General features: G+C 35.6%; 1 protein-coding gene across 15 annotated transcripts in view; it reads right to left on the bottom strand.

The window, feature by feature from the left end:
• Nucleotides 1-26244, bottom strand: part of REPS1 (RALBP1 associated Eps domain containing 1) — a 75986-nt gene that overhangs the window by 31541 nt on the left and 18201 nt on the right. For 8 of the 15 annotated variants that reach the window (XM_030021324.1, XM_030021338.1, XM_030021326.1 and 5 more), the window contains exons 3-9: nucleotides 22860-23056; nucleotides 13584-13737; nucleotides 7439-7566; nucleotides 6797-6959; nucleotides 6424-6487; nucleotides 5393-5547; nucleotides 151-290 (exon numbers count right to left, since the gene is read on the bottom strand). In XM_030021324.1, the coding sequence (XP_029877184.1) occupies nucleotides 151-290; nucleotides 5393-5547; nucleotides 6424-6487; nucleotides 6797-6959; nucleotides 7439-7566; nucleotides 13584-13737; nucleotides 22860-23056 (1001 nt within the window). Of the gene's footprint in view, nucleotides 1-150; nucleotides 291-5392; nucleotides 5548-6423; nucleotides 6488-6796; nucleotides 6960-7438; nucleotides 7567-13583; nucleotides 13738-17569; nucleotides 17701-22859; nucleotides 23057-26244 lie in introns of those variants that run through there. The other 7 variants (XM_030021328.2, XM_030021331.1, XM_030021330.1 and 4 more) reach the window with 3 other exon arrangements.

Raw genomic sequence — 26244 nt, 5'->3', positions numbered from 1 at the left:
ATTTAACATGTGTAGAACCTTCCCGTGTCTACTGTCCTGCTAACTTTTTCCACAATTTGTGATCAACAGTCCACTTATGATGAATTACGGATGCATATACAATTTAGTTATTGACTGGCAATGAAATAACTCTTAAATAAAAGTGCTAACCTCACTGCTCTGATTCAATTCTGGCCAGGTCTGGTTTAGGGATGGCATTGATGGAGACTTGCTTGGAGGTGCTTCTGCTGGAGAGCTGGAGTAACCTACCTCACCAGTCTGTTCCCCAACTTCTGAAATGACAGGAATCACTATAAACCAAAATCATGAATTGCATTCAGTTTGAGCTGCTCACATCTCACAGAAAGTGCGAAGTACCCTTCAGTTTCATCTTTTTCAAGTAAATACTTAGCAGCAGACAAAAACCCCCACTCATTCAAGTCAAATATACTACTTATCAGGTGTTATTCTTATTTTGAGGATCTTTCTGAAAATTGGACTTTGACGATTGCTCTGTACCATACTATCTCCCTGTACTTTGGCTTTTAAATAGCGTTTTTAGATTTTGATTACATGTAGAAATAAATATAATTCTTTCTTAAATGATGAGAAAATAACTTCACGCTAATGTTTATTACATCAAATCCAGCACTGAGAAGTTTACCTTACAGAATATTTCCTTATACGAAAGGCTAAAGCAAAACCAGTGTATCAATGCAAACACAAACCAAAAATATGAAGCCAGAGATGAAGAAAACCATTCCCTTTGATTATTCCCCAAATAATATTTTAAATTTTAAGCCTCCTTACTAAAACCATGGTATTTCCCCTCACTACATTTTGCAAATTGAACAAGCCTAGCAGCTGTCACATTGCAACTGTACGTTGTTACTGTTATTTCAGTTTTCTCTGAGCTTTCAGCTAGTACAGTCCCTTGCAGATACACTCCTTCAGAGTTGTACAAATTTTCATGATGCAGCACACTTATTTTTGTTCTGTTCAAACTACAAGAGAATCGGGTAAATCTGAACAGCAGATGAAGCATTCTGCGTAACACAGTAAAATCCTGCTAACAGTGTCTTCTATTTTGCTAGATACCTTAATACAAGCTAAAGCAATGCATTGAAAGCCTCAAAAAACTGAGGGTCAGATTACAACTGTATAATGTAAGCAACAGAAACAGTTGAAAGAGTGACTGATAAGTAGCTAGACATATTAACAAGATGTTTGTAGTCCAAAGAATTAAAACTCTGAAGACAAAATAGTGCACAAAAGATGGATTAATTAAATTACCATTTAAAAGGACTGCTTGATAGATACATGATCGAAGACTACTGCCACAAGAATGTGACACACTGTACCAAAAATTGATTAAAATTTATAAGAACGATTGGTTTCAGGCTCCTGAAGTGCTGAACTCTGCAGCCTGCTGTTCTGCTATGACAGCTCAATATTCTGTCTGCTGTCTTTGAATCCGAAGAAACTTGTAACAAATGCAGTGTCAAATTGAACTGGAAACACTTCAATAGTCAACGGTGACCAACTGCACCTTTGAAAACCAACAACAACCCATTACTGTCTTCCAAGTGCTGCTGGGGACAGCAAGAGGCACAACCTAAAAAGAACAGTCAAAACACTGAAGTCCAGAAAGAAATTAATTGTCCCATCTTGAGGCCAGGGGAGACTGAGGTGCTACTGATAAGAAAAAAACCACACACAGAAAACAGTAACTCACCAAAATTTCAAAGGTCTTGTAAACTTCCTGCAAGTAGCCAGACCATCAGGTTGAGACTCAATGTTCCCAAAATTGTGCCCAGCACCTAGCACCTTGTACTACTGTCCTTTAGGGAAAATGGCTTTACAAATGATTCCAGACAGAAACTGCACCTTATACCTGCTTCAGGCAAAAAGCATCTGGCAATAAAAAATAGGCTACATCAAACTGATATTTACAGGTGCAATGATGTCACCAAGTAGTGAAGATGACATGCTATGTCACACAAAATAATATACTAAGTTCAAAATATGCCAGTGGTAATGTTTTGGGAATGTATGTTGCATATCAATTGCTCTGAAGTGTAATATGAATAAAAAATTCTAATGAGTTAAAAAAACACTCAAAATTCTCATTTCAATGGTGGTACACTAGATAACTGAACTACTAGAGTTAAACACAAGGTCAAAAAGACAAGGTTGAAAACCGCTGTGGATAGACCACACAGCTACCTGTAATTCAAGGAATTTTGCAAATATCTACATGAAACACGCGTACGACACCTATGGAAAACTTCAGGGGTTAAAGTAATGAAGTTGTATAAGACACAAAGCACGGCAGCTTCTTTTTCTTACAAAGAAATGGCATTGTTGCAGCAGCCCAAACAAAAAATCAAATTCACAGAAAAGCAAAACTTGCTTTGAGTTTTGTAAAGGGTTGGTAGCTTTTACTAACTGAGATAAAATTGAGTTTAAAGGAAAATATTTGCATTTATTTACATAACAGGAAATGAGATGAGTAGTCTTTTCAGCTGCAGATCATAAATTCTGCCAAGACAGATGCAGATGCTATCAACAGTATTCAATTCATAAAATAAATGTATAAGCACTTAGAGGAGTATTTGTACAACTGCCTGACTTCATGCTCCCGTTTTTATTCACTGCAGTTTTCTCCTACAGGCTGCTCTTACGCAGACAGATCTTGCTCATTCTGAAGAGCTGACGTTATCTGTCTACAAATACCAGAACACAATGTTAAATCTTAAGCAGAGCTGCTGCAATGCAAATAATTCTTTGCAGTATAAGATCCAATTCAAAATACTAAAACTATTCAAATGTATTGTAAAATTACTACATTATTCTAAGAACTTAAACCACCTCATTTCTCTCTCTAGTCAGCAGAAAGACATTAGCACCTCATTTAACATTTTTTCTTATTAAAATTCTGTAAAGGCATAGTGCTACACCACAAAAATGACCAACTATATAAATGCTTTATTATACACGAGGTCTACGTCATGTGAGAGAAACATGTATCCCTGGTCATGAAATCAGATGTGAGACAAAACCAACATGTTAACAGGTTTGGGACCCCTGCAGTTGGTCACATAACAGATTCACAGGGCCTGATAAGGAAGAGGCTGCCAGAGTAGACCACTAGAGTTCTTCCCTCCCTCTGTCTGAACAGAGACATAGGGTGCAGGGAGCCCTCTGTTACTTTTCTTTCTGCTGGCCACTAGTTCAAAAGTCAAAATGGAAAGCGACTGCAAGTTTCAAGCGCAGAGCAGAAGCATGGAAGATCAAGTGGAAAGTTTAACAAAAGGACAGAATTAATAATGGTATCGTTAACACTTCTGAAATAAAGTTTACCATCTTGCACATTGGTTTAAAAAGACATTGAAGTAATTCACCTTCTTGAACAGTTTGAAAGTATGTTATTCACACTGAGGCTTCAGTCAGCAGAAGGTCATTAACAATTTCTGAGAAAGTTGTATCCCATGAAAAAAGTGCACTCAAAAAGACACTCTGGTGCCATACTTTACAGTTCTTATTTCTGAGAAGGCTGCTGGAAGCAAGCTTTACTGAAATACAGCATTTATGGGAACTAAAAAGAAAAAATTATTGCAGAAATTTAACTGGTTGATCTTTCTAGGCTGATTTACAGTCCTTAAGGTGAACCTATGTAATTTAACATGCACATTAGTCTGCACACAGACTAATGAGTCTTTTAATTTAGATTAAAATAGTAAATGTATACTGGAGATTTGGACTGTTGTAACTACAAGTAAAACTATAGCCACGTCAATAACTTCTCCTAAAATCTTTGATTCAACATACAAGTTTTGGTGATAAATCATGCTAGGTGCTAGAAAAGATTCGCCATTTCCAATACTGCTGGCCCAAATTAAAAAAAATAAAATTCTAGTTAACAGGATAAAATTCAACAAGTTTGCAAGAACTGTCACTTTTCATTGTAGCTATTAATAACAGCAGAATCAAGTATAAATCAGAACTTTGGGGGTTTTTTTAAGTACAGCTTATACAGCATGGTAACCTTTTAACATTCACTAGAACAGGGTAACTTCTCTGTAATACCAGAGGGAATTTTTTTTTTTTTTTTAAACTACTTTTAAAAGTAGTTGTTGGGTTTTTTTAAATTACAATGGTTTACACAAATAAATGTTACTCCATTTCCTATCAAGATTTTTGCTTGGCCACCACCTTACCACAAAAAGATAGAATGGGTAGGTTTTAGACACTTGCTAGGTATTCGCCCAATTAATTGTAGCTATTTCTTATGAATGTCTTCATCATAGCAAAATGCTCACTCATACTGAAAACACTTCAGCTGTGGCTGACTGCTTTTGGAAATGTTCTTTGAGGAGCCAAGCTACTCCCACAAAAAATGGTTTAATTATTAAATCAGAGGTAGTAAGAGCCACAATACCTAGTTTAAGAACTCATCAATAATTGTCAGAAGAAAGTCTCTGACATCCTACAAACACAGTGTGAAGAGACCTCCCTTGAAGTATTTAGTAAAAAGAAATAAAATTCTAGGAAATCATAGTACCTGTGCACCCACAGTATAACCTGACTTTCCAAGCAAAGACTGCTTGTTAAAGAGTAATCTAAATCTAAAGTTTTAAAATATTCAGTTTCCTTTATCTGTTTTAAAATAAAAAAAACGTAAGACGGCCACAAAGATCCTGTTTTTAAACGACACTTTTACAGGGAACAGTACTTTGTTTTTCAGTTATGGGACTGAGTTTTTGGCACACATTAACAAGCGGAACTCATACATTCAATGAGTTATCTGGGAGCATCCAAAGGTAAAGGACTATGCACAGAAAGACTAGGTGCCAAAGCAATGGAGGATAAATCCTGCTGTCAAGTCAGGAGTAGAATTAAAAAAAAAAAAAAAAAAAAAAATCTGTGCTACTAATCCTGTACTTTTAAAATACACAGTTCTACCTCTAGCACTGAATCTGGGAGTATTTTCTAAGTACCTTCAAGACTTAGAAACTCATGTCGTATTTTCAGAAATGAGGGTGAACAGAAAGCATATTCATTTGAAAGCAAGTTTGAAGTATAGCTGGATTAGGAATTTGGAATACAATAGTTGATCATGAATAAAATCCCTATTGTGACAATTTTGTATTCCCTAACCTTTAAAGGACACAGGCAGTATTTCTAAATGTAATAGTCAATATGTGTATTGTTCCTAAACATCTCCCTGTACAGAAATACATGTGTTCAGATTAGCTCTGAGCACTGATTAAGTTTCTAAAAATTGCACACTGCTTTACTTCACAATGACTAATGTGTTATGCTCATACAAACCTGTAAATATCTGCTGATATACTGTAACAACTATACCATCATTTGAAAATAGCGAAATTTGTGTTGAAGCATGTCTTACCCGTTGAGTCTTCCAAATCAATCAGTTTGGGCATTAAACTTTCAGGTAACTTTTCTGGCAAATCATACCCATTCTTTCTAGCAACTACCAGATGAAATGCAGCACAGAACTCGTCCAATGTCAGTGCACCATCTTTATCAAAATCTGACAGTTCCCTAAAAAGGAAAACTTAGTATAAATAAAATTTCTTAAGGTTATTTTATTTCCAAAAGACATACTTCTGTTGTGCTACTTGGAAGATCAAAGAATGCAGTTTATAGTTCATTTTACCCTATTAAGCACTTCGTATGAGTGCTACATGCTTTACTCTTCAAAGAAGATGAGCCTTCATTAGTAACATTTCTTACAGCTTAAAGATCATTTAAACCCACTTTTATCTCTCCAGGTTTTTAACTCGTTTAATACAGCACTACACGACATTATTGGCCTCAGATTTTTTGCAAAGTATACTAAAGAAGCAATAGTGCTGAGGCAATATGATTTATTTTAAATGGGAAAATACCTGAATTAGAAATCATAACACTGAAAGAAGGATCAAATCTGCCAAGGTAAGCCATTCAATGATAGCATGCAGTGATGCAGTACAAATTCCAGAATACAATGAAATATAAGCTTTGCACCAAGTCAAAGCTAAATTTGTCATCAAGTCCCACTAAGTGCATTTAAAAATATTTGATTCTGTACATTTCATTTAAACTTACTTAGACTTGAATAAATATATATAGATAAGGAATTAATTATTTAAATACAAATGCATTTTTAACAATAAAAACCTCAAATAAATTACTTCTACTCTGAAATGTTTGAAATTTCTTCAAAAGCTCAAAATACCTTGTAAATAGTGCCAGCCTAGACCCATTAAAGCCCACAAAAGTAATATTGGCATAAATATGAGTAGAACTGAACATACTAGATTACTAGTGAAATTTCACTTCATAACACCTCCTAGTAAGTAGATTGTTGTTAGATGACCACCAGATATCTGTCATCTTTCTAAATAACTATCCGGAATACGGACACATCACACTTACCAAATATGAGAAAGTTCAAGAATAGGTAGTTTTGACTTAGTGAAAAATTCTTTAGCTGCAGATCCTGAAAAATTACAACAACCATTTTTAATATATAAAGCAAGTTAAATCACTAGAAGACTTAGAGCTATGGTAAAGGAGATGAGCTCTTTAGCAAAGGTTTTGGGAAAAATGGCACTAATTACTATGGTTACACAAAGGAAAAAGGCAAATTAGTTTCAAGTCCTTTCTTGAATTATACTGGAGTTTACTAGAACATTATTGGTAAAATGCAGAACTTTCTTCAAAATGGTATGCAAACCTAAGCACGCAACAAAGTCTTTGTAACAGAACTGCTGCACCCACAACTATATTTTTTTAAAGAGTAACTTACCTGGTATAAATCCGTTTAGATCAGGTTGAATGGTTTTAAACTGATTAACATAATACTGCCTTTGTTCATCAGTTATTTTCCAGGGGTCATCATAACTACTTGATTGCCTACGAATTTCATTTGTTGTTGTAGCTGATGCTACAGTTCGTACTGTTGTCTGGTCCTGAAATGAAATATTTTTCCTCAGTATTATCTACCTAAAATGCTTCTATGAATTCTCAACTTCTTCCCTTCAAAAAATAAAGCATAGTTAAATCTCGCAGTAGTTTAAAACTGCAGGAAACTATCAGCAGATTGCATCTACAGGATAGTGACAGGGTATTTTTGCACACTGATACATATGGATAGGAATGACTGCAGGTATGTAAGCAGAAAAAAAAAAGTACGGCACATATGCAAAAAAGCTAAACACAAATGTTTTAAAGTCATAATTGTTGACATTTTTAAATTAGTAGCTTTCAGTTAATCATTCCAAATGAAGTCAACCCAATGAAACAAGTATCTGTTGGGTAAATAGCACTGAACAGACTACAGCACAGATACACATTAAACATCTGCAATGAAATTTATTTAAAAAAAAAAAAAAAAGGCTTGCAACATTAATCTGAATGAAGCAAATCAAATATCAATAAAGTGTCACACCTGGACAGAAGCAGGATGCATGGCTAAAAGAGCACTGGTTGGTGGGGTATCTGCAAAACTGACCCAATTTTCTTGATGGGGTGGTGGTGAATGGCCAGACCATATGGGATCACTAGAAGTAGATGAGCCTGAAAGTAGAAGAAACATTTCCTTTTCAAAAGATAACCTTGAAAATTGAGTAAGAACTATGGATGTGGAAAGCAGTCAAAAAAATTTTAAAAATCCTGAAACACATGGTCTTGTCAGGGAGATACACAGTTGTCGAATGGTGAAGAAAAAGAAAACCAAATTGCACCAAGGTGACAAAGTTCACCTCCTGACAACTCCTGTAGATTTTTATGTTAGGCCAGCTTAAATCTGCACTAAAAAGACAGAAGTGATGGACTAGCTTATTGCAACATGTGTAAAATGTAAATAGGGTTTTACCCATTAAAAGGATTTTGAATGAGTTAATTAATACTCCACACTTTCGCTTAATTGAAATGAGCAACACTTGTATGGACAAACAGCTATTTAAAAGTGGCATACAATATTAGCATGCAACTTTATTACCATTATTATTAGACTTTTTTCTTTTTTAGGTTGTAGTTTGCCATTCAAAGAAGAAAGCCTTGGAAATTCCTCTTAAGAATTAGGCTTTTTGGCACAAATATATTTCTGAATTATTTCTAGACTAACTTAACTCACTTACTTAAAAACAGGCCAAGAATAATAAAAGGCATCCATATAGAATGCTGACATCTGCTATGTATTAACTATCTGGAACACAATAATTGAGATTCACCCAGTGCCTTTTTATAATCTACTTCTGAAGTACTGCCGATGTTCAATGTCTTAATATTAAAATAACGATGAAGCAACTATAGAAAGATTTGGCCACCCACTGCTCTATATACAAAACTCTCAAAATTCTCTTAAATTGCAGTTGCAAATTAAAAATTTAAGGAACTCTGAGCAGAGGGAAAACAAACCATCTAGAACGAGTCTAGAAGAATCCCAGGACTCCATTCTACTCCTTGCCTTCTAAAAGAAATGCTGAACTCCTTAAATCTAAACAGCAGTTGTGAAAATGATTAATCTATTCTTCTCGCACAACTAAATGCTTTCTCTTGAAATATGTTAAAGTCATACTTAGATAGGAATTTCTACCCCATATGTAGAAACAGATTTCCTTTCAAAAGGCAGGTCAACTTGTGAGTTTCTGTAAGCCCTCCACACAACCCACAAACAAGAAATACAACATCACTGTCATAATTTTAATTCTGCCACCAAGATCTAAATTGAAGCACTAAAACCCAAGAATTTATTGTCAAGATGCTGACTAAAAAATATTGCTATTAGAAGTTCATTCATATATAGGTAATCCATTTATGAAATGGACAAATATCAACAATTTTGGGTTCTTGGAGACTGATGACACTACTAATACACAATCTGCAGTAAACAGAGTGAAGGAAATCTGAGAATCAGTGAGGCACACTGAGGGCTAACATCTAAAGTTACAATAACATTGTTAGCATTTGCTATTTACTATCTGGCCGTATGCAATTACTCTTTAATTCCATAAATGACCTTTTTCCTAGGTGAAAGTAATGAGAGAAATGCTTATAACTGGTTTATCTTTGCTATACTCTTACGTATGGTACAGATTCAGACAAGTCCTTCCCATCTCTCCTATGGATATGCCACTCAAATTTTACTTTTGATACAATGGCTCTCTGCCCTTCAGACACTGACATTATTACCACTAATCTTACATATGTTTACTCCACCTTTGCTTCTCCCAACAACTTGTCTTAGTACAGTTCAATTTGTACCCCACTTAGCACACCACCTCTTCCAAAGCAGTAGCTTGACAGCAATGGAGATGCCAGTAGCACCAAATTGTCATACCTTCCAAGTTCTTTACAAGTATTACAAGAACTGTTTCCTTTCTCCCCTTTTCAAATAATCCCAACAAGAATACCCTTGCTTTACTGTTCCCGTTATTCACTCTGCGATGCAGTGTTTTAGGACACAGGATGGGAAAGCTGGAGAACACTGGAGAAAGATTATTGTGGACACCTGGATCTACGCACATACTCATGGATTGCCACCAACCAGTAACTCAATCAATAAAACTACATCTATTTGACATTTGAATTAGAAATAGTCACCCCTCACTTTCTTCTCAATCTGCAAGACCAGACTGGGAACACTGAAGTAGAAGGGAAGGTGGAAGAAAACTGGGTCACAGAGAAGACTTGAAACAATCATTGTATTTTTATTTTATGATTTGTAACCCAATGAAGAAACAACCTTCAATGGTCTCTGTGCATTTTCATCAGGGAGACACCATTAACAGCACTTTGAATAGAGAGTAGGCCTAAGACCAATTATCAAATTTCAACTAGCTGGTGAAGTCTAATGCACTGTTTAGTATGAAGACCTAACTTGAATTCCTGTGGCTGTTTATATCCTTCTGCTCGAGCTTGAATATCTTACCAACAAGTTGATAGCTTGTGGAAAATGATTTCGTTTCCTGTGGGAGAAAAGTTACCCCCTCACTTGAAGCTACAAATGTAAGAAATGGTTTATCTAGATAACATCTGAGTAGCTTGTACTTTTCAATAACTACACAAATGTGGGTTTACTCACAGAACTAAATTTTCAACTAACTTTGTAAACTAGCAAAAGCTTTCCTTACCACCAATTTGTGATGAAACAAAACCAGAAGGTTGAGTAGAATTTTTGCAATAAGATAAAATGCTGTAGAGCTCTTTTCCTCCCTGAATAATCATGTCCAGGTAAGAATAATCCTTAACTTGTAACAAGGCCAATCATCAACAGTTATTGAAGCAGTAAGTAGTAGACAAAGGACTATTCAGTCCCCTGCAAGCACAGTAAATATCTTAGGACTAAAAATGCAAGTGAACTGTTAGCACAGTAGACATGTTCCACTTCTGTCCATGAATTTTCTTGTTCTTGATTTCACGAACTGCAGTAAAATCTCTCCCAAGGAAAAGAAAGAAGTGTGGCTTAGGGCTGCAAGTTCTTATACATATTCAGACATCAAAACAGAACTTTGATGTAATGCCAAAGCAAGCTAACAAAGGTCCTACGACTGAACAGAAGACCTCAGATTTTTTTACTAGTTTGAAATCATTATTTGGATAATACCAACATAAATGCACTGCTTTGCTTCCAGTCCAAATAGACTACAAGGTAATAAAAAATAATTTTTAGACCCTATTCTGACATGCCACTCAACTATCATTTGAAGTGGGGAAGGGGTTCTTTCTCCCAAGTTTGTCACCATCAGCATCCTTCTAGCTGCTGAAGCTGTAGTGCAAAACCAGCTGAAAAGGTAAAAGTATGAAGGTTCCCCCCCCACTTCTTGTAACTGTAAGAAGAGAAGGCTCTCATCTCATATACAATTCTGTTTCCTACAAGGGGTTCTGTCATCCACTGTATTATTCTGTGAAAACTGATCCAGATCAGAGATGCAAACCAGAACTGGGACATAACAACATGATTTTTGAACAGCTTAAGATAAGCTGTTAAATCAAGGACACCTGGAAGACTTGAGAGACTCAGGTTTTAATAGAATTGACTCCAACATTTAAGGATGACACCTGAACTAACTACAAACTTCATTCTACACAGGTGATCAATGTCTGTCACTGAACTTTTAGTTCCTGATATTAAAGCAAAATACAAGCACCCTTTGGGTCTCCCTTTACAAAAAGGCTTGAAGAAAGATGGTAACAAGACTTGGCTTCTGATCTCATATGTGTAAGCACACTGAGCTAGTCATGACAGTGCCTCAGAGTCCAGCTACTTAAGAAGCATCACTAACACTATCCTAACTGAATTACTGGACCACACAGTGGCAAAAAATTTGTAAAGTCCAAATTCTTTTGGTTTGTTGAGATGACAACAGGTTTTCTTCCTCAAGAAATTGAGAACTATAACTATACATTATGCTTAAGACTTCTGATACAAGACAAGGTGTAAGATTTTTACAAAAAACAATTGAGTCATCATCTAATAATCATTCTGTAGCCCAATTCAATGCAGAAAGCACTATTTAATTTTGTTCATGGTGGGAGTATGATGATGCAATGGAGTGTCTTTACTATGCGTAAGTCAGAATCTTCTTGTTTAAACACATCTTTCTCCAAACAAAAAAATTATGGTTTGATTTTTGTCCTTCTGGTTTAAGGCAACATGCTGTTTATTATTAGACCCATCAGAAACATTTTTACAGTTGAGGTTCCATGCTTTCAGTTGACAGCCCCATTACCCTCAAACAATGTTTCACATTATGTGAAATATAAGCAGAGAGACCTGGGTTCTTATTTTTCTTGGATCACAAGTGAAATGGCATAGTCCTGCCTTAAATCCTACTGAAATAGTATCACATACTTGGAAATTACTCGCAAATTTCTCAAAAACATCTTGCATTGGAATCAAGATGAGCTTGCAGAGCTGAGTTTAAGAAAGGTAACCAACAGTCTATCTGGTTCTACCTAAATGTCAGTAGAACATCACTCCTCTACAAAATACTGTCCTTAAAAAGTAGGCTCAAGAGAGGGAAAAAGAATGACAAACTGTCTACAACAGCTGAAATTCAAAGGAATAATTAATCATCTGCAGTGCAAAAGAATCACCCAGTGAATCAGAATGACAATTTTTGTTAAACTAACATACGAAAATCCATTCTGTTCTTAGCATTGGCAGAACAGACAATCCTTCTATAACAGTATCTCCGAATTACTTTAAACACACTATGAATGTGTTTCAATATGGAACATAAAATTGGTGAATATTGAGCTAGTTCAGAAATATTTTCAGACTACTACTGAAAAATTTATCCATTGACACCACTGGGAAAGCATTGCCAAACGGAAATATTAACATGGTATTACAACTTTAAGAGGACAATATTGAACTCTTCAAAAGTAGGAATCACTTGCACACTTTCCTGCAGTCCTTGACTTCCTAAGTTAGAAAAACTTCACAAGTTAGAAATCAGCTACCAGACAAACTTGTATTTCAGCTTGCAAGAAAAGCAAATCAACTAAACTATGCAAGAAAAAGTCAAGAAATTGACTGCTGAAAAATCACAATGCCTGGACTGAACCCTTAGAAGTGATTATATATACAATGAGCAGACTAATAATCTTTATTTTTTTATTCTGAACTGACTGGCACTTACTAGCAAACAACATTCAGGACACTGGCATAATCCTCTGCATACAACCCATTTCACTTCTAAAATAAAACTTATTTCCTTATCCAACCAATTCTATCAAAGGAATCCCTGGTCCTCCATGGATGCTTATAACTACAGAATGACAATAAATTGAAAGGTAATAGATCAATTTTGGAATATCACAACTGAAATAAACCAACCACAGTTCAATCTGAAACTACAGCCTACAAAATGCAACATATTATTTACCAGTATCATCAAAAACAGAACCTGAATTAGAATTGCTCCGCTGTTCCCAAATTTATTAAGTCTATCAGACATCAGAAAACAGAACTTTTTGAAATATGAGATATTAAGGGCGTTGGCTTTTTAAATCTGAGCACAGTGATATGACAACAGGGAGAGTCTTCATTTTAAATGAAGAACAATAAAGGATGAAAAGCTTTACTGAAACAGGTGGTTCTACCTTGACAGATTGGAGATACAGTAGCTTCAGTTATGTTTACATAAAATTTAAAGAAAGCAAAAAAAAATGTTAAGAGAATTAGTTTTTCTGACAATTCATCTAATCTATCAGAAACATAATTCAAACAAACAATATATTGTCTGCTGCTTTCCCTTGAGCTCCCCACATTTTTCGTATACTGACAGTTCCTGCATAATTTCAACAGGATGTCAGTTTTGTATTAGAAAACCTTCCACTGGGAAACTTTCATACTCTTTCCCTCCCTCCAAACTCTAAGCGTTTCCCATACCACACTAAGAAATGGATCCGCCATATGCAAGACCACAGATTCCACAGTGCTGCCATCAACATGAACATTTGAATCTGCAAGAAAGTTTCCAGGACTGGAAAATACAAAGATAAACTGCCCTAAACTCATTTAATATACTTAAGAATTCCACAACTTTGAGTTACAGCTGAAGCATAACATAAGATATTTATACCTGGTTGTGCTTCACTAAATGGAGCCCAAAAAGGCCCAGGTCCAGCAAGAGGTCGTTCATTATTCCCTCCGCTGGGATGGCGGTTGTGCTTCCTCCATGTATGTGGAGAGGTTGGTGGGGATTGCTGTGGTGAAACAACTGGAGATGTGGACTCCTAATAAAACAAAGGAACCTTTTAAGTTTTTTACTAAATGACTAAATACACAAAAGCCTATCTAAAACCATTATTTCTAGGAACAACCATCACTGCAGTTAAAGTCTCATTTTAGAGAGTGAAAATTTTAGTACTTATTAAAATGAGGGAACAGGAGAACTCAGATACAGTATGACTGTGACTGGACACGTTCACTTCAAACAACGTCATCTAATATATTTTTAACTCGGCACTCTTAGGACAACAGCAATGCCAAGTTAAACGACTTAGCTACAAAGGAAACTAGATTATGAGACTCACTTTCACTTGTGATAAAAGTTACATTTGAACCCAGGTCTCAAAAGAAAAGATTACTTACTGTACAACTTATTATCATACCTAATTTTCATCAAGTGATTCACAATCAGTTACTTTCATTTAAAAAAAAAAAACAGAATTAAACATTGGAAAAAAAAAAATCACTAGACAGGCCACTTTTTTTTTTTAATATGCAAAAACATAGATGTAATTTTTTCAAAGAATGATGCCATCTAGAATATATTTCTCTGCTGTACAAATTACAAGGTAGTTTTGCCCTGATGTATAGGATCAAGCTTCTCTCTAATCCTATACTGTACTATGCTCTCCCTGAACAGGTAGGAAAACAGAGGATCACACATGCAATTCCTACCTGGAATCAGTTCTCATGAGACATTCAGATGGCCAGATTCATTCCATTTCAAATAAAATACAAGGGAAAAATCATTTATACTGTACAAAGTGACGTATTTATGCAGTAGAAAGTAATTTCCTCCCTTATCTAGATCTTTTGAAATTCCTGTTTGCCAGATCTCCCAATTTGAACTAAACTGTATTAGTGAAAACAAGTACAAGAAAGCAAAGCTTGAACTCCGAGTTTCCTGAAAAGTAAAAACAAAGCTAAAAACCTCAAAATCTGTTTCAGCAACAGACAAAAAATACCCAGAAGTTTGGTACTCTATGTTAACAACTTAACATACTATCAAGTACCAACAACCAGACTGACTGTAGGCTTCCACATGATTCCCAAAACTGAACTGGTTTACTTTGTCAAATATTCAAAGGTCATTATGCTTTTTAATCAATATTACATCTGCAAAAGTCTAAAAGTCAGTGAGGAAGTGCCATAAACAAGCTTTTTTCCAAGCAAGGTACATACTAAAACTACATTCATCCCAACAGAAAAGTTTTATGGCCATGATGACTGGTTACTTTTTAATGTATTGATGTAAACTTCCACCTTTTTTTCCAATCTGAATTTCTTACTTCCCAGTATACAGGGCCAGCCTGGTTGATTCTGCAACTGAGACGTTTTCTGAAAGTTCTGACCATTGAGTCAGATTTCCTTAAGTAAGTTCCTAGGCCACAAGATTTTGAACTTTCCATTCAAAGCATTTAAATGATGCCCATATGTATTGGCAAAGAGTATTACAAAGTGGCTGGGAGCAGTACCAATTCACTTCAAGTTTTAATTCAGGGACCAGCTGACTGCACAGTCAAAGTCACTGTTTTTCCACAGTACCTCCACCAGTTCAAGATTTTTTTGTTGCAGTTACATGCCTTTCTGAAATTTGCCTGAAGATTCCTCCTCTTAGCATCTTACTTGACAAGAAATTTATTTCAGATGACAATACATTTTTACCCTTACAAGTACATGGGGGCAAGAGGGGAAGGAGTCAGGGTATCCAGAGTGCCACTTGCAGGCTGGAAGCTAGAACCGAGGTTGAATGGTTAGTCTGCTTAGCATAATGCAACAGGAGAACCATGATGATGCATCACTGAAATCAATGAAAAGCTTCCTCTTCCATTGGCTTTTATGCAAGTCATCTTTTATCAAAAAAGATTTGAAGGATGTTTGAGTTTTTACACAAAATACCATGAGTAAACCTACGGAAAGCTATGCCTGGTCACAGACACTATTCATTTACTCCAATACTCTTACTCTGGTAAGTCAGATGGTCCAGAAAGACACAGAAGAAAACCTGAGGCAGACAAATGTATAATAGTCTACCTAAAGGAAACCACTCACTACTTCTAGTAACCGCATGTGAACATTAAACCTCTTGACACATAGTCCTCATGAAGCAGCCTTGCCCTAATGAAGCTGACAACTGTAACTATTCAGTAAGCCTCCGTCTAACGTTTGGCCTTATGCTCAAGGTATAGGAAAAGATTGTAAATTCCTCAACTTCAATTCTTCCAAATGTTTACTTTGCATGTGGTTCATGTGATTCTGTAAAGCCTGTAATAATGGGAATCAGATCATCAGAAGTACAAGCACAATAAATAACTTTGTTCTCAATGTTTCAGTCAACGTTATATCAGAATGCTGAACATTTACAGATTTCCCACAATTGATTTGGAGCTTCAGCTTACAGACTCCAAAATTATTAAACAGCAAAAGCACACCACCAACTCTGATGTCAAAAAGCTCCTGAAAGAGGGACAAGCCACATCTTCAGCTTTACTATCATTAGAAGAATCATATTCCCAAAACAGTTTAAACCAAATTTAGATGGCTTTACTAGGAAGATGTAAGCCAGAAAGACTAGGGAGGAGGCAGGACTATAGAAACATTGACCCTCATACAAAACACAGTGAAGCAGGGATTTGCTGAAACTCCAATTACATACAGGCTCATTTACCCCTTATAGATAAGTTAACATCAACCATATATCTGCCTTAGCAGTGAGTTAGAAGTTGTCATTTTCATGTACTCATGCCTAGAAAACATGGTTTGCTGTCCAAAGTTTCCACTTCAATTTTGCATTAAGCTTCACCCTTTAGTAAACAGAGGCAGTATATTCATTAGAACCACATCTGTTCCTCAACAACAACATACACTCTCAGTTTATGAGAGTGTATGTTGCAGCTGAGGAAGTAGGGTTGTTCACTTTCATCTGTCCCATCTATTAATAAAAGAAACTAATTTTGAAAGCCTGAAATATCCAGGATCAGATTTTTCAGAGAGTATTAGGGTACAGAACCTAACTTAACTGCTCTTCAAAATCTTAACATGCAACAACTACAAGAGTTTGCCTAATTTGGCAATTAGACAAACAGTGATTTTGAATTTCACCAATTTTAACAGACTTTACCCACCTAATCTCTTTGGGAGCTTTGACAATTTTACTCATCATCTGCATACTGTAGTTGATGTATCATTTATTAGATCAGCTACTGTTAAAACCTTATTTTGACAAACTGTTTTAGGACTTTCAATGCAATTATATTTAAACATTTAAAACACTAGCTTTTAACTTCTCTCCAAACAAACCTCAATAAAAATCATAGCAATTACAACGTTCTGGTTTTTACTATCTTAAGACATTTATTCTTCTTCTCAACATTATTCCAGAAAACAGATCTAAATAAAAGCATGTTGACATAAATAGTTAATAACTATTTAACATTTCCATGTTAAATCAAACTGTTGAGAACATTCTTCTTAGTAACTAATAAAAAATAAGGTTATAGCTAACAGGCAAAAATTAAGTAATCCACCTTAATTTAAAAAAATCACATTAAAAAAAGCTGTAAAAAAGCATGATGTTTGTCAAACTGTAATTACAAAACCAAGACACTATGAAGGACTCAGAACTTGGACTTTTTCAGGACTGACAAGCAGTTACTAAAAATAGCATGTTAATTAAAAAAAGGTGATACAATATACGGCTCTAAAAGAAGAACCTTAGTGAAAATAAGTCAAACAAACTGGCGTTAGGCAACACAATACTGTGCTAAAGCAACCCTGGAGGGATCTCAACCTCAAAAGGGCATTGCAAGCATACACGAGTCAAATGAGATTATAAACCTTTTCCTGGATCTCACACCTCAGGCCAGAAGAAAGCCTCCTAAGGAGAATTCCAGAGACAATGAAGCCAGACATGGTATCCGAAGGGTAGCTCTAAGGGTGTTGTGATCCAGGTCCTGATACCACACAGCCTGCATAAGAGTCAGGGAACAGATCCATCATGAAGAAAGATTATACTAGAGATGGTAATTGCATTGCAGAACCCAAGTTTTTGTAATCAACTAGCATTCATACTGAAGAATAAAATAGTTCAAGGTTCAATGGGAACTTCTCCACATGCAGCACTAGACTTTTTTAGAGAGGGGGTGTGTGGTTCAGCCAATTACAAACTTGTTAGTCTAACCTCAACAGTTTGAAAGGTTTTAGACTAGGTTTCGAAGAAAATAATAATTAAAAACAGAGACAAATGGAAAGGGAGTCAATCAGCATGGGAAATTTTACTGAAGTTGGCTGATAGTATTTTTGTGATTTTCTGAACAAAGGAACTGCACTACATTTAGTCTGAACCTCAGCATACTTCACTGGGGTGCCATACAAGATAATTCCAACAATGTGGAGATTAATAGAATCTAAAGTACAAAAGAATGGGCTACAGAAGGAGCAAACCTGGACTGTATTAGAATGGGAACTATGGGATTGAAGGGAAGTTTCTAATAATGCTCCTGGAATGACTGATTTGGCAATGACCTGATTTGATACTTTAGGTAACTGATTATGCACACTAAATAGCATGCTGACGATTTCTGACAACAAATGTAAAGAGGCAGATGGATGGATTCCTTTCAGGACATAGGTAACAGTAAACTATCAAGTTTTAAAATATAAAATACAGTTTCTTGCATAGTGGAAATTAATACCAAAGTGCATAATGAGAACCAATCAGCTGAAAAGAGAAGACTGGATGCACAGGTCAACTATCAGACCACCACAATATGTAAAATATGACAGATTTGCTTTATTCACAGCTGCTAAGGTATATGAAATGAGATATATCAAGCAGAAGTAGGGGAGTACCCTACTACAAAATACTATTAATACTGGTGAGATCTCATTTGGAAGAAGAAATACAAATCTAGTAAAATATTTTCAATAAAAACAAATTTAAATTGGATCAAAGGCAGAGAAGGTTTATGAGGATTACTGATAACTACTTCATGAGATGAAACTGAGACTACTGATTGTTTTGTCAAGCAAAACAAAGCTAAGGGGGGATACAATGTTTTTCTAGTAAATATTTGCAGCATTCTGCAGCAAATACTAAGGACAAAGCTGTTAAAAGAACAGGTATTACCTGATCTGAGTAAAGTTAAGTGGGAATTCCCACCATATTTCCACAAATATTCCATTATACTGCTACGAAAGCTCTGGAATAGTTTTCCCCAACATGGCCAGTGTGGATAAAGTGTTGTGATTTCAAGACACAACACTGGTTATTTTTTAAAAACTTGTTATCTAATACAATTTCTCATGGTAACAGAGGGTTAGACTCAATGACACAAGAGGTCTTTTCTGTGCTCCTAAACAATTTATTTAATACCAGATATATTTTACCTGGAATTTCCTGTTCGATCTACAAAACAGAAGCAAACAGAAATGGACTGCTGGCAAAACCTTAAGAGAAACTCACACAACTTTTCACATAGTTAAAAAAAGTTTAAATGATCAAACTTTGACTGCTACAGGTGCCAAATTTGAACTGTCCCCTCCTAAAGCTGCACTGATATGGCAATAAATCAATATAATCTAGAATGCCAGTATTATGCTTAATGCACACCTAAGTAGATAAGTACCTTCAGTTTTATCTTTTATTTTCATCTGGATATAGCAAGGTTCAGCCTATGAGCATTTGCCAGATGCATGTTTTTCAGCTGTTAGATCCTCAACATCTGTTGAATCTAGCTACCCGCCCTTCCTGAAAAAGGTGGCAAGCCAGGTGGAAGTATCATAAAGCAATACCTGATCAACACCTGGATCACACTTAAAGACATTGGAAAAAGTATTTGCTTTTTGGCTTTAACAACAAAACACAAAACATCCAAAGGCAATATACAACAGACTGATATTGAGAACATTCAGTTACTTGTAAGCTACTTTCAGAAGATAGAAAATACTTCCTAACCTCAACACCGCTGCTGCTTCTAAGAAGTTGTTTTCAGTACATTTGTCTTACTCCTTTAAAAAAAAAAAAAGTAAAGCCAAAAAAACTTCCATCTACAATGACAGCTCCTAATTCTACTAGGTAGATTTCTTTTTAAAAAAGCACAAGAACTCAACAGAATCTAGATTCTCAAGATTGGCCTAAATTAATATTTTTTGGTAGCATAGCTGCTACTACCAAGGTATAGAGGTATGTATATACACCGTGGTTAACATACCTATGTCAACAAAAGTGCTTGTATATGTCACATTATCAGCAGAAGTGTTCAAATCTGCTCCGCCTCTATTATTCAGGAAGAAGAAATTTCTGCCAGCAGGAAAAAAAAAAAAAAGTATTTTCCCCCAATGTTTTATCTCTACTAGGATGTGCAGTCAACATGCCATCTAGTGAGTAAAGGCATCTTTCATTATTTGGCTTGACTCCTAGAATCAGTTCTGCAGCTTCCATGACAGCTAGGTGTGACTTCAGTCACCTTCTATTAACATTAACAATATTAAAAAGATATAAATTTCTGGCCAATGCTGTATTTACATAACAGCCATTATAAACTAAAAATGCGACCACAAAAATGGCTAGAGATAGAAAAAGGGTATTGCTGAACTTAGCTCAAGCTTACTTTAAAAGACGACCTCATTTACAGCTACTGTTTGGAAACACAACCTGATTGCCATTTCCTGATGCCCTGCCTCCAAGTGAAGCTCATTGAGGGGAAGTGCCACAATAATGCATTGATAAAGAAATAGTTTTAGCTAGGACATTTCAGTAGACAATACTCTAAGTGAAATTCTTTTACATAAATTATTTGTAATCATAAGATATTAACCTATGCATGACAAATCTCACCAATATGGAAAGCTGCACAGGAATGAACCCAGTTTTTAAAGATGACGATTAAGATATTATTTGTATGAAATCATAAGATATTTCAGCCAGAGTATTTTATGAAATCAATGTATTTTGAAGTACCAGGCACATTATCAAAGCCAGTCAACAGTTTAAGAAAAAAAAAAAAACCAAACCCAAACCCAAAAAACCCCCCAACAGATACTCCATTAGTGAGTTTGGTAACAGCTACATGACAAGCTCTAAGAGTGAAATATCCAAGCTTAACTTTGACACTTAAATTCCTCCAGAAAGAACAATGATCCCTAGGAAAATGACATGCTGTAATTTACTTCTCAGACTTCAGCTCTTCTTATCCTCATCACTGAAAGAGGTGGCACATAATGAGAATTCACAGCCTGAACCTCCTTCTACATTTTATAAATCTGAGTGATATCTCCAGGTAAAGACAACTGGATCAGCAATTTCTACAAAAACATGGATAAAAGCTGTATCTGCCTTTTGGAAAATAACCCAATTAGAGTATTTATGTGGTTAAGCGAGAAACCTGGGCTCAAGCCCCTTTCTCAAATTGTTTCTAACATGGTGTCCATACCAATAAATATTAGACTGGGACAAGGAGGCTGCTTGAATGGATTCACTGTAGAATCAGAAATGTAGAATCAGCCACAGAAAATGCAATTTTACAATAGGGTGCAAAATCAGACAGTACTTCCCTGATGTTCTAGACCATGAATACAGCTTAAAACTGCTGGACTCACTGCTGTGTTGTCTGTTACATTTGCTCCAAGTCTGTTTTCTGGGCCAGATCTCTCAAAGGACTTATGCACAGAGTTTATTCTGATGATCCCATACAGACTCGTGCAAAAGAGAGATACCAAGCTGCTTCTATCAGCCAAGATGAAGAAATGAAATTTGGATGCTTATACATCTTTGTGAATACGTGGCTTCTTTATCCAGAACTTGAAGACCTCAAACACCAGGGGTTTTTTTGTTAAAGTTACACTAGTACTGATTCCTGTATCAGATTATAGCTGTTCACTAAATAAACTCAACAACGTGATGGAAGCCTACAAAACACTATTTCAACCAAATTAAAACCCCATCATCAGATCAAGGAGATCTACAATTGTTGATTTTGTCATGAAGCGCTTAGGACTCTCTCAAACACACCTACGCAAAACTAGACAATGACAAGCTATCTTCAGATCTGCTGCCAGCCCTCCTTTCATTACAGTCCCCATCTTCAGTTTGGGAGAAAGGAAGTGGCAGCCAAACATTGATTATGGATGTCCTCTGCTAATTTGCTTTTTCTTTACATTGGATCAGTCTGGGCTATTCCCAGAGAGATTAATAAATGTTTATGAGCGATTCCTTGATTCCCAGAGAGATTAAGGGATGTTTGCAAGTTCCTCGATTCCTTACAAAACATGCCCCAAAAAGAGCATACCATGGGGAATAAAACAGGTCATTCAACAGTTATGCACCGACACGCATACACCCAGCAAAATTTAGTTATTTCTACTCGGTGTTCTTGCTTGTAGAAAAGAATCAGAAAAGACTTCCCCATGGAAAGAGAATGTAAAGACTATGAAAAACAAGGAATTATGGAGGCACAGAGTTGTAAGCCTTTACAGTTTTCATTTATTCAGATATCCTGTAGCTGAAGATGAAAGAACCAGTGAGCAAAAAGAAATCAGTTTTCTCATTATTAGAACACAATAAAAAGCTATGTGAAAACTTCTGTCTATTATTTCTGGTTCTTCTTGTCTCTACTTAACAATTAAATAGCTGAACAATAAAATGTAAGGCAGAGAAAAGTAAATGTGAGATTTAAAAAAAAAGCTTTCTAAATAAAGTATTTCAGATTTAAAGGTATGGGAGCATGTTGAAGGACTAGAAATCCAGTCTTCCATGGCATTCAGTACCACTGTTCCAATGACCAGGAAGCCAATGTGAACTATCTAATAAACAAGGTATTAATATCATAATGATTACAACTTGGTATTTGCTATCACGTCTTACACATTGATTTTCTTTTCTGTCTCAATTCTTTGTCCATTACCATCAATATTTTAAACACAGATTATAAAACTTCATAAAAAAAAGTATCCTACATGCAAGTATTTCAGAAGCATATGTGGTCTTCATGTATAATATATATCAGTATGATTTTTTTTTTTAAAGAAACTATATTGAAAGCAACAAAGCTTAGAAGTCCTATCAAACTGACACTTATGCAGCAAAGTAGTTGTTAAGAGTTCCATTTAATCTTTTAAGTTAACTTACCTGTTGATCAGTTGATGTACGTTGCTGAACTGCATCATGGCTCACAGAGCCTTTTTTGACTTGTATCCTGCCAGGTGGAGGAGGAATCACACCTGAATATGAAGTTGGGTTATCAGCATCTGAAGAATACAAGGCTGTGTGTCTTGATTCTTGTTCATTCTTTGACACAACAAATCTGGGAAGAGGGAGGTCCTTTACTGTTAAAAAAAAAATAATTGAGCAGACCATTTACTATACAGAAGTACGATGCTTAAAAATAAAAATGCAGTTCTATTTTGTAGTTAAAATTTCACATGTTCTTCAATTACTGAAACACTGAGATTGCTGCTATAGTCAAGCCAACATCTGCCAGCTGGAAAAAAAGCAAATACCCTTTCTGCAATATACTTCACAATTCTGCTATCCAAGTTCTGCTTTTGGTATACAAAGAGGACTTCACAGAGCTTCGTAACTGTTTTGCACTACAACTCTGCATTAAATGCAGTAGCAATCAGATAATCTGGATTTAGCTCTTTTTTTTTTAGTTTTGCCAACATTTAATTACTGAAGTGTGATTTTCAAAATTTATCTACCATTTCTAGCACATATATAAAATTAGATTCTTCATACAGAATGGTTCATCAGCAAAACAAATACTAAAATACGGCAGTATATTTAACATCTTTTAGTGAGCCAATGTCATGTTTATATTTACAACAGATAATATAATCTAGTCTTCCTGCAAAAATTGCAACTATTGCTTAAACACAGCTGTGTACATCTTTCTAAAATATAAGATAAATTAGCTGTTTTACTGGGATACAACTGGGAAAATTCCAATATCACCTCCCTTTGTTACGAACACCTATAAAGCAAAGTTTCTACAAAATGCTAGGAAGTCCTTAGCTTTATATACCATGGTTCAGAGTAGCCTGATACAAAAATGAGGCTATGTAAGTCTTCAGTTTTTCACTACAAGATTTCTAACATTTTTCTGAATCCCAACCACAACTTTCTTACTGGTCCACTGTGAATAAAAATAAATTGCAAATTTGCTGTACAGCTTACTTGGAAATTATTTTTCCAACACAAAACAAATTTACAAGTATGGCTCAAATCTAATTTCTCTTGCTGACCGCCTACATGAATTCCTTTTGGTACTGAAAATGAATCAGTGGTACTACCAACTGTATTAAAATATGAGATGAAATTGCATACAGTTTATTACATAAAAAATTAAACATTAAACTGATTTGTATGTGAAGAGTGTCATTTGAATCCATAGTATTTAACAACTATGTATCCATAGACATCTTTATGTATCCAGTACTAAACAACAACACTCCACTAAGAACATAAATTCTTGATTTAAGCCTCTATCACTGAGCACAATTCAACATGCCAAACAGCTTTCATCACAGGGAAAGAGCATGCAACACAGCCTCTTTGCCAAATTTGTGGTTACCCATCATGTGGAAACACTGTTAAAGCAATTCCTGACGCCTTCCTCGTTCCTAGATGACAATTTTCACATTAGCATTGTATCCCACGTTGCACTAGCAAAGTTTTCACATAGCTAAACAGTGAACTACAGCCAGCCAAAAAGTGAGAAAGTCATTGCATACAAGTGAAAATTTGTATCCTTGCAAAACGGGATAACACAGACACTAGAACAGTAAACTGACAGAGGGGAAGTCTATGCAATCGGTTGTTCCAACACGAGGCTTTGGCATGAGATATCTAGCACTATTTCACAAAATAATATAGAGGGCTCAGAAGGAACACAAAATACTCTATTGTCTTCTTTAAAAATAAGACTAGATAAATATAGGTTTGTTTTGCTGTACTAATTTACTACATGGCAAATTGAAATCTGTCATTTTTACCTCCGTCCTGTCTGTCTACACTACAACATTTGTTACCATTCAGAAATCCCTCAATTATAAATGTGATAGCTGTTCTGAATGGAATTAAATCTTGATATTGAATAAATTAGAAACTTCTCTGTACTTTTTAGGCCCACATCCTTGTTAGCATTTTCTTCACCAAAAACTGTATTCCATACTTAGAAAATAAACATTACTTTGAAAGAGACACTGCTCATTAATTTCTCAACTTTTAGCTTCCTGGAAGGAAAATTTTCTGGGACAGCAAAGGAACAACAGATTTAGAGGTTTGTAGTGTAATAACTAAAGCCAGTATTTTTACTACACTGGACATCTGAGTAATCAAAAAAGCACTTTGTTAACTAAGAATCAATTGGATGTCACTCATGTTGGACGGACTTAGTACTCAAAATTTGACTGTTGTCTCCACTCAGCAACTCACATAAAGCAAGCTTCCTGTCTACTGAAGAGACACACAAGTGAACAAAAGAAACAAGAAGGGAGGGAGAAAATACCATGATAAAAGAGTGAATAACATTAAGAAAAAATCACTGATTAAAACATGCATAGAATGCAGAACTAAAAAGCAGACATCCTAAAATATAAGCTTTAACTAATTTTAGATGTTTTACTTTGAAGAGAGAAAAAGTATATTGTTTAGTTAGGGATGGCTCTAACAATTCCTTTTCAAGACCTCTTGGAGATAAACTGTGCGCAGAACACAGCTGGCCAGGCTGCTGAACCCCAGTTTTCAAAGGAAGGTAACCCAAGCTCAGAATCATTTTGTAAGTCTTCAGCCTGCTGTATTTTAGCTGTTTAGTTAGCTGCTACAACAACACTTGAATCATCCTAGGAGCAGGAACTTCATAGACAGGACTGGAACCACTGCAACCAAGGCAACAGACAACCAAAGCTAAAAACAGTTAGGGTAAAAATAAATGTTCTGTCAATTGTACTTGTTGTATTTAGTAGGTTTGGAACCAGTTACAGAAAATTATTCCTAGAAGCCCAGAAACCATTACAAGTATCTCCAGTATCATCATGAATCAAGGAGAAGTACTCCATTATAGAAGTTCCAATGGCTGCTAATTTTACATCAACATTTGATATTTTGGAATGAATCCTCTACCTTCATTTCAATTCCTTCCTTCAAATTTCTTCTGACTTTTTTTTTAATTAGAAAAGCTCCTTCCAGTTAAGGTATCTTGCATTAAAATAAAACCAAGCATATGAAAACCCTGGAAAAAGCTACATACACAGATTTTAGTCTTTGCCTTCTTCAACGGGCATTTGATGAGAAATCCCGCAATTGTTACATCAAGTTCCAGTTCTATCAGATATTAAGAGTCAAAGGTCCCTTTTCCAACTTTCTGATTCTAGGGCATTCTTGCTGAAGCTTTAGATTTGGGAACACTCATCAGGAAAACTAGGGAAATGGTTTATAAACATAGGGTGGCTTGTGAGCAGAAAGGAACTTGGATAGTAGCAAAAAGTTAACTGAAACGATGTACTTTTCCAAA

This window comes from Aquila chrysaetos, chromosome 8 (genome assembly GCF_900496995.4).
Source record: "Aquila chrysaetos chrysaetos chromosome 8, bAquChr1.4, whole genome shotgun sequence".
Classification (NCBI taxonomy): domain Eukaryota; kingdom Metazoa; phylum Chordata; class Aves; order Accipitriformes; family Accipitridae; genus Aquila; species Aquila chrysaetos.
The sequence above is the reverse complement of the archived record's forward strand: the minus strand, read 5'-3'. Positions and strand labels throughout refer to the sequence as shown.